This window comes from Theobroma cacao, chromosome 9 (genome assembly GCF_053813885.1).
Source record: "Theobroma cacao isolate CCN51 chromosome 9, ASM5381388v1, whole genome shotgun sequence".
Lineage (NCBI taxonomy): Eukaryota > Viridiplantae > Streptophyta > Magnoliopsida > Malvales > Malvaceae > Theobroma > Theobroma cacao.
The window spans coordinates 43,977,544-43,984,721 of NC_142647.1; the positions used below are offsets into that span (position 1 = coordinate 43,977,544).

A 7,178-nucleotide genomic window follows, 5' to 3' on the forward strand; every position below is an offset into this window, starting at 1 on the left:
TTTATTATGAATCTCACTATATTTAAGAGAACATTAATTGAACAAGCAAGATAAATAATAAAGGTTGATAACTCTGATGTAAATGTTACATACTTCCATGTCTGTTGTTTGTGGAACATGGTTTCCTTTTCCAACGCCTACTCTCCATAAATGCCCGCTTTCCGACAACAATATCCATAAGCAAGTGCCTCAGTTTTACACCGTGAATGCGGCCTTCTCTCGTTAGTTTCTGCAAGTATTTCCAAGGGCTCCCAATTTTGTCCCCATTGACAAAGTTGTGGAAACACGTTACACATACCTAAGAAGTGATTATCATTGATGATCTTGTACTTAAAATGAACAGAATCTGAAGTTGAAAGTACACTCTGACTCTGTTGTTTAAGACATCATAGGGAAAGTTGTTTCCCTGAGAATGGGTTTGGAAGATTTCAAAAGGTTCTGCAAAAATCAGGATTACCGTTTAATTTTATCTTGCAGTAATTTTCTTCATGGAATATAAGCCTGCTTGATCACAATGTGAAAGCCTGATTTGGGTTGTTTATCTGCTTTGACTGAGGTTTCCCCTTGCAGCTGGTAAAAGGAATATAGAAATACACCATGAAAAACACATATACAGAACAAACTTAAAAAAAAAAAAAAAAAAAAACCAAACCAAATTCAAGTTCACTTGTCTCGAACAAACCAGCCTAATATGGTGTACAAAAAAAACCCTAAAACATACATCCTCAATAACAGTAAAGCTTCCATATGCCTAAAATGTCTTTTTTGTTTCTGTTTATAGTTGGATCCTACTTGGTTGTGCTTTTGTCATCCTTGCCTCGCCATAAGGTTCATCATTATCAATCCTCTTATTGTTTCTGAAAGCAGCGCAGCCAATGACATAAAAGATCACTAGCAGGATAAGCACAACAATGTTGATCACTGAGACCTTCCTCCAGCTCTTCTTTAGGCTGCCAAGCACACCAGCCTTGCAGGAGTCACATTGGTAGCACAGCTGCTGTTGGTCATTGCTCCATCTTGAGCAGTCCAGGTCTGTTCCGACCAACCCTCCTCCCGGGTTCCATAGCGTCTCGTTGACATAGGTGTAGCCACAGTCTGTTGGGGGCTTGCAGCAACCAGACTACAAAGACCAAATCATAAAGTTTTGCTGTCATTAGTTACTTTAAAAAGACATGCCCTGTAAAATTCTAACTTGCAAGCTACATATAGATAGTTTTCAGATACAAAATTTAAGAGATTAGTTCTTTTCTCTTTCATAATTCTAATCAGTAGAGATACCTTTTTCTGATACAAATTTGATAGCACGATTTTTCTTTGTTTCCACATTAGAAAGCTACCAAACCAAGTGGGTCCAATCAGTTGGAACCATTATGTGAACTTGATAAGCATGGTTTATTGGTGTCCATTCAATAAAAGATAACTACATCAACACTATTCCAACAACATTTAAAGCAAAACAAATGAACTACCATCCCACCAAACTCTGCTAAAAGAGATGAAAACCCCTCTCAAAGCTTTATTTAATTTATATTATCTTTCAATCTTATTTGACTTCAATAAGCATTTACTAAGATTTTATGGGCAACCACTCATCATTTCCCCTCTCTCATTCTGCAGCTCTGCTCCTTATGATTTACTCTTTCAATAAATAAATAAATAATTGAACATAATGAAGAGTATTATGCAAAAAATAGACTATGCTTCTTTTATTGAAACCCCTTCCCCACCCTATAAAAAAACCAACAAATCCACAAAAACAGATGTCAGCATGTGCACAATTAAAGAACATTGCAGCGGGAATCATTCCATAAACTTTGGTACCACTTGTCTTGGTGATTACATCAACTAAAGTATTCAGCTTAGGACATGGGCATCAGGTTGGCACCCAGTGCAATAAAAAGCAGAAGAAGATACCATAACTTTTGTAAGATAAAATCATAGAATTCCATCTTTCTGTATTTTGGTAGCTCTTACTAACCCAGGAAGCAGACAAAAAATGAAAGAGAAAAATGAATTGATGAACCAACCAACCAACAGGCAATCAAACATATGGATAAAGCACCAAAAGATACCCACAAAAGAGAGCATTCTATCTTAATTATTTGGCACCAAGGCTGAAAAGAGAAAACAACAACCACTGTTCCTTTGTTGGTAGTGAGAAAGAATACTAATCCTGTAGTACTTTTTGTTTAATATTTTAGGTAGATTTATTACTAAATCAAATGTTGGGATCATTTGTCTCAAAATATTTTCAAAATTGCCAAATTAAAATAAGATTCTACCTATTGTTGGGACATAATTATTGGGTTTAGCACCATGCCAAATGGAGCCACCGTCCATTGTGGTCCAGTCAATTTCATATCATTATCAAAAATAGGGGGAAAAAATCAGTACTGTTCGTTAGAATAACTGTGGAAATATTACAATATTGAGAATCTGATTATTCATTTTATTCATAAAAAAATACTATATATTTATAAATTTATTGTTTATTGTTTGTATGTATATGCCCTTCACATAACGTTGAAACATAATCATAATATTAGTCAGAAAAATAAAGGTTTATGATCAAAATAAAGTTAAGATTTGGCAAAATTTTCAGTGGGCAGCCAATGAACCGCAATCGACGGGGGGCCTGAATTGAGCTGGCAAGTCAAATAAACAGCTTGGTCTCTCACATGCCTTAGCTTAATTCTCCTAACAAAGATGAAAACTTACGGCTTAAATTAGATCTACTTTTGATCAAACTATTCATCATCAAAAAACCTATCTCCTTTTCTTCAATTCTTCATGTACTTTTTTCAAGCCATTATCAGCAAGTAAACATGAAAAGTTTCTCCAAGATCATTTTGCTTGACCTTTTATCATAAAACTCAGTACTACCCCTGTTTGCTAGTAACACTAAACACTTCATTTTTCAACAAAAATTTAAATGAAATTCAGATCATATCACTCAGAAATTTGTAAAACCTTTCATATCCTATATGGGTGAAAATCATTAAGAAAAATGAGCAGAAAAAAATGGGAAGAGGGGGGAAAAGATACTTGTTTGATGCTATTAGCTAGATTAGATATAACTAATAAATAGCCATATATGTAATAGAAGTTAGAAAAAACTGCATACCTCAATAGGGCTAAGCTTCCTCAGGGAAAACATGTCATAAGTTTCAGGAACACCATTAAAATTTCTTCCCATCTTGCTACAAACTTTAGAATCCCTTATGCAAGAGCTAATCTTAGCCCAATATTTCTCATCAACTACTCGGTCTCTGAGCCAACCCGAGTAGTCCTGCAAGTAATACTCCAAATAACCTTTGTTCGTCACCGGTCGCCCTGACCCTTTGTCAGTCACGGCATAAGCAAAGATGATGAACCCGACGAGCGCGCCGATGATGAAGAACATAACAAAGAGGTAAAGCCACATCAGGAACGTGTTTCTGTAACACGCGCCGGCGAAACCTGCTAAGGACACGACCATGATCGAGGCTCCTATGACTATCAATGGCCACTGCAAGAACTTGAGACAGTCTGTGTTGTTTGCTCTGCTGCTTAGCCATATTCCACCACCCAAGATTACTACTGACAACAAAAAAGTTAAGAAGTTTAATAACCCTATCAAATGGTTGCTGGCCCTCATTTTTCTGGGGTTTTGTTTTTTTTTTTTTTTTCTTCCTTTTGGTCTCTCTGTAAGCGTAATCTGTTTGAAACGTTTTTTTCTTTGCAGCAGGGTTGTCTTCTCGACTGAGAAAACCTGCTTACGAGTTAATGTAATGGTATGGATTTGTTGATAGATGCAGGTGGTTTTATTACATGGGATGGGAGGCTTCCTGGGTATGTTAAGGAAGGTACTCGCTTTAGGTTTGTGACACGTGTATTTATTTTGAAATGACAAGAACACCCTCAGATTGCATTATTGTATTTGCTTTCTTTCTTTATTGTTAAGATATACAAAATATTGTTTGCTTGACTTTCGAGTTGCTAACTTGTTGTATAGCTTGAGAGAAGCTACTGATTACTTATAATATTACAGTTTGAGACTTACTAGGAAATTGCTTGAGGAATGATCGGAAGTTATCATGCCCATGTGAGCTATAGATCATGAAAAGCAATACTAACTAGTAACCAGTCTTTTATGTGTAGCAAATATTTGCAAACATTGTTTTCAATGACGCAAGTGTTTAGGCACTCTCTTGATACATGCAATCTGTTGCCTTTTTCCACTCCCTGCCATCACCCCAAGCATTATCGAGGTTCATGCTTCGGCCAAGGATTATGCAATAATGCCTTCTTTTCTCTAGGAAGGTTTCTTTTCTGCTATAAGAGCAATGATTAAAGTCTACATAAGGCAAATGGAAAGTAATCATTAATATTAAAAAAATTTATCTTAACTTTTAGTTTCAAACATATTTCAAAATAATATCATCCGGTTAAAATTCAAAATTTCAATTTAAATATCTTAATTGTGTAATTCAAGACCAAATGAACCCGAGTAGCTTTGAAGCTTTGAATCTTGAGTTCAAGTCTCATGTATGCGAGATCAATCCAATTTTATGTTAGTTTATTTAGTTAGTTTGTTTGTTTGTTTATTAATTTTTTTTATGAATATAATACATACGTTATGAAAATTATTTGATTGTAATTGAAATTTTTATTTGTACTTGTAATCCCATAAAAAGAAAACCAAACAAATTTTTATATGTTTTAAATAAAATTAACCACTGTATAAAAGGTTATATAATTTTTGATTAAATAATTATTAATACTGTACATTCCCGCTCACCTAATTTCCATGATTTAGATATCTATGCTCGTCTTAAGCTATTGTATTAACGTAAGATATTATGGCCTTGACTGATTTTACTAATTCTTTAGTTATACATCAAATTGACATCTTAATTAATTGGTATGCATGATATGGATGGATAAATTGCTATATTCAATGATTGATTTTGTGAAAAGAAAACTACACACCAATATATTATGTTGGAATATTTTAATAAAAGAAAGAAAAAGAAAACGTTGTCATTTATGTAGTAATTATGAGAATTTATTTTAAACATTTAAATTATTCATTCTTGTAAATTTTTTTTTCTAAATTTGTAATTAATTTTGAATAAAAAAGTAAACTTTGTATTTGGTGACTTTGTAAATCTTCCAAACTAATTCTACTATAATAATTAGTTAATTTCTTTTCATTTCAGATCATCCATTTTCCAAAGCAACACCTTTCTCTATGCGTTGTTCCTTTATTACTTATTTTTTCTTTAGACAATCTTCTTAAATTTTTGTTTAAAAGTTCTAATTAATTACCTTCTAATTTGTGCATGTTAGCAAGGTAAGCAATGGTTTGACTGGCCTTGTTGCATCATGGGGTACGACGTGCATTGCAAGGTGTCAATTGGATTATATTTAATTGATCCTCTAATCCTTCATAAAGCATTCATAAATCCATCAAACATTCTGTAAAAAATTAATTATCCAAAATAAATAAATTTTTTTAAATGAATATTCGGTCGAAAATTAGTAACTGAAGTCAATTTCCAATGAAAGTCTGAAATTTTGACATGCATGATAGTTGTTTATGAAGTATATTTTTTGGGTCAAATTTCTTATTAGAACTATAAATATACAAATTAAAATGGGTCCATTCGACCAGGATCAAGCAAAGATATTGCAAATTGTACAGAAAATTAGAATAAAAAATAATTAGAATTTTTTTTTTTTTAATCTTGCCCGATTGGAGGGAGCAATTGATTAAAGGCACGTAAGCCTCAGCCAAGTATAATTCCCAGGAAATATGGCTTTAAAATTTTGTCTTGTTGTGTCTGTCTTTCATAGCTGGAAATATAATTGGCAAAAAATGGAACTCTTTTTAAATTTGACTCTTTGCGAATATGTTAGATAAAATGATTCGTTAATTCAATGAATTAAAGAGAAGAAAGGGATTGGGAAAACGAAGGCCAAGTGATGGCAAGCCCTGCTTTATCCATGCGTCGTGGACCTCATTTCCTGCTTCTCATCCATCACAATTTATGCAGCCACGAAGCATCACAAACAGTTTATCTGCTCTCTTTTTTATCTGGTTTGGAAGAAGAAAAATATTATAATATTTAAAAAAATTATGAATTATTTAATAAAATTTAAATAATTTTTCTATTGCGTATAATCAAGTTTTAATATTTTTATTTTAAATTAATTAAAATTTTATAACAAATAGTTAATTAATTATTTTTAGTCAAAATGAACCTTTGTTAATTAATATCATGTAATACTACATGACATATCAATATATTATAATGAATAATGATGATATATACTGATGTGATCTAATGACATTGTTATGTGATATATTTCATTTTTCACATCAACATCACATGCATATAAAAATTATAAATAATATTTTGATTAATAAAAATTAATAAATCATTAATTATAAAAATTTATTTAACTAAAAAATTAAAAATTAATTAAATGTAATAAAAAATAAAATTTATTTAAAAATTTTAAAATAATTTAAAAAAAAATTCGAATATTATGGTAACAAAAACCTATAATTCAGTGTCTTGACTTAAATAGAATGCCCAATTTTACAATTTTGTTAGAGCATGCCCAATTTTACACTTTTTTTAAAAAATATGTCATAAATAGTCCACAAAACTTTGTTTAAACATTACTACTTAAATCTAATATTTTATTCAAATATGATCTTATATATACCTTTTATCGTAACTAGGTAAGAAACAAATACCTAAGTATTTGACTTATTAATTAAGGCATAATTTTTTTATTTAAAGAATAAGATTTGAATTCTTTCCCAAAAAAAAAAAATGAGGAACAAGAACAAGTATCCACTGGTCACAAAACATGGCTCTCTTGACTTCTAGGGTGGCACGGGTCTTTTAGTTACAAGGATATAACTTCAATATTCTGAACAATTCATCTTCTTTGCTCAACACTATCAATCCTGATACTTAGACGTCTTTGAGATCCAATCCTTTTTTGATGCACAAGGTCCATTAAAAATTGTAAGTGCAGAACATACTCAAGGATCTATACTTAAGAGAGATCTATACTTACATCTTCCTTGATAATTATTAGGGAGAGGGAGAGGGGTTTAGAAAGTCATGTTGGAAGAAACACTCTATTTTTATTACTTTGAAGTGTTTTGTCCTTCATTG

The 7,178-nt window shown here is 31.9% G+C and overlaps 1 protein-coding gene across 1 annotated transcript; it reads right to left on the reverse strand.

The window, feature by feature from the left end:
* Window positions 1–564: 564 nt before the first annotated feature.
* On the reverse strand, window positions 565–3,801 carry LOC18590104 (tetraspanin-3). Its single transcript, XM_007015431.3, has 2 exons — window positions 3,125–3,801; window positions 565–1,120 (listed from the first exon to the last, which is right to left on the reverse strand). The coding sequence occupies exons 1-2, from the start codon at window positions 3,635–3,637 to the stop codon at window positions 776–778; spliced, it is 858 nt and encodes a 285-aa protein (XP_007015493.3). The 5' UTR covers window positions 3,638–3,801; the 3' UTR covers window positions 565–775.
* Window positions 3,802–7,178: the final 3,377 nt, after the last annotated feature.

Bases quoted from the DNA above. Each gene is read 5' to 3' on its own strand.
- LOC18590104 (XM_007015431.3), bottom strand. From the start codon at position 3,637: ATGAGGGCCAGCAACCATTTGATAGGGTTATTAAACTTCTTAACTTTT. The intron at 1,121-3,124 runs GTATGCAGTTTT...TGGTCTTTGTAG, and splicing joins GGAAGCTTAGCCCTATTGAG to TCTGGTTGCTGCAAGCCCCC.